The following is an 829-nucleotide window of genomic DNA, read 5'->3' as shown; positions in this document are numbered from 1 at the left end:
ATGGAATAGGGCAAGCGATTAAGGATGGGCTGGGACAACCCCAGGCGGTCTGTACACCCTCGTCTACCTCTCATATAGCGTATGCACAGAGCTATGTTAGTCAGGCTACACTGCGCATGGGGGAGGGAATTATGACACACAAATACTGTTGGACATGAAAAATAACTTACCGGATATCAGGGTCCTCAATACTTCACGCCCACAGCGCTACATACACTTGTCTATGCATATGGATGGTTATGACAACTCTGTATGGTCTATCAATACAATAAGCTGACTCCAATCGCCTTGGCCACAGATATGAAACTGCGAGGTGTGTGCGGCACCCCCCTCTACATCTCGCCGGAGATGTATGAGAACAAACCGTACGATACCAAAGTGGACTTGTGGGCCATGGGAGTGACCATGATGGTCCTCTTGGTGGGGGTGTACCCATTCCGCGGCCCAAATATCGAGACCATCTCCAAGGCCGTGCGTTCGCTAACACCGGACTACACCCGCGCCCCGTTGAATCTTATATCGCCCGATGGTCAGGTGTGTGGTTGATACTGTGAGCTTGCTGACTATGGTGTCAAGCCGGTGATGGGAGATTCGAGAGGATGTGTATAAATGTTGGTTTTCTCAATGTACAGATTTGCGTCTATATTTGAATTCCATCTATATATAAACATATTTGTGTGTTTGAATATATTCATAGTGTGATCATTCATAGGTATCCATACTTGTATGTGCCAAAAATTTTCAATATATATATACATATATATATATATATATATAGTAGTATGTTGTGTGTGTGTGTGTGTTAGCTCTGTTGGTGTTATTGATTGTG

General features: G+C 44.6%; 1 protein-coding gene across 1 annotated transcript; it reads left to right on the top strand.

The window, feature by feature from the left end:
* Positions 1–298: 298 nt before the first annotated feature.
* Positions 299–546, top strand: SARC_16695 (hypothetical protein; the record flags this gene model as incomplete). Its single annotated transcript, XM_014289202.1, has 1 exon — positions 299–546. A coding segment is annotated over one exon (248 nt), but the record flags the coding sequence as incomplete, so codon positions are not given.
* Positions 547–829: the final 283 nt, after the last annotated feature.

Source organism: Sphaeroforma arctica (assembly GCF_001186125.1).
Source record: "Sphaeroforma arctica JP610 unplaced genomic scaffold supercont1.8667, whole genome shotgun sequence".
NCBI classification, from domain to species: Eukaryota; class Ichthyosporea; order Ichthyophonida; genus Sphaeroforma; species Sphaeroforma arctica.
This window is presented reverse-complemented; position numbering and strand designations above follow the sequence as displayed.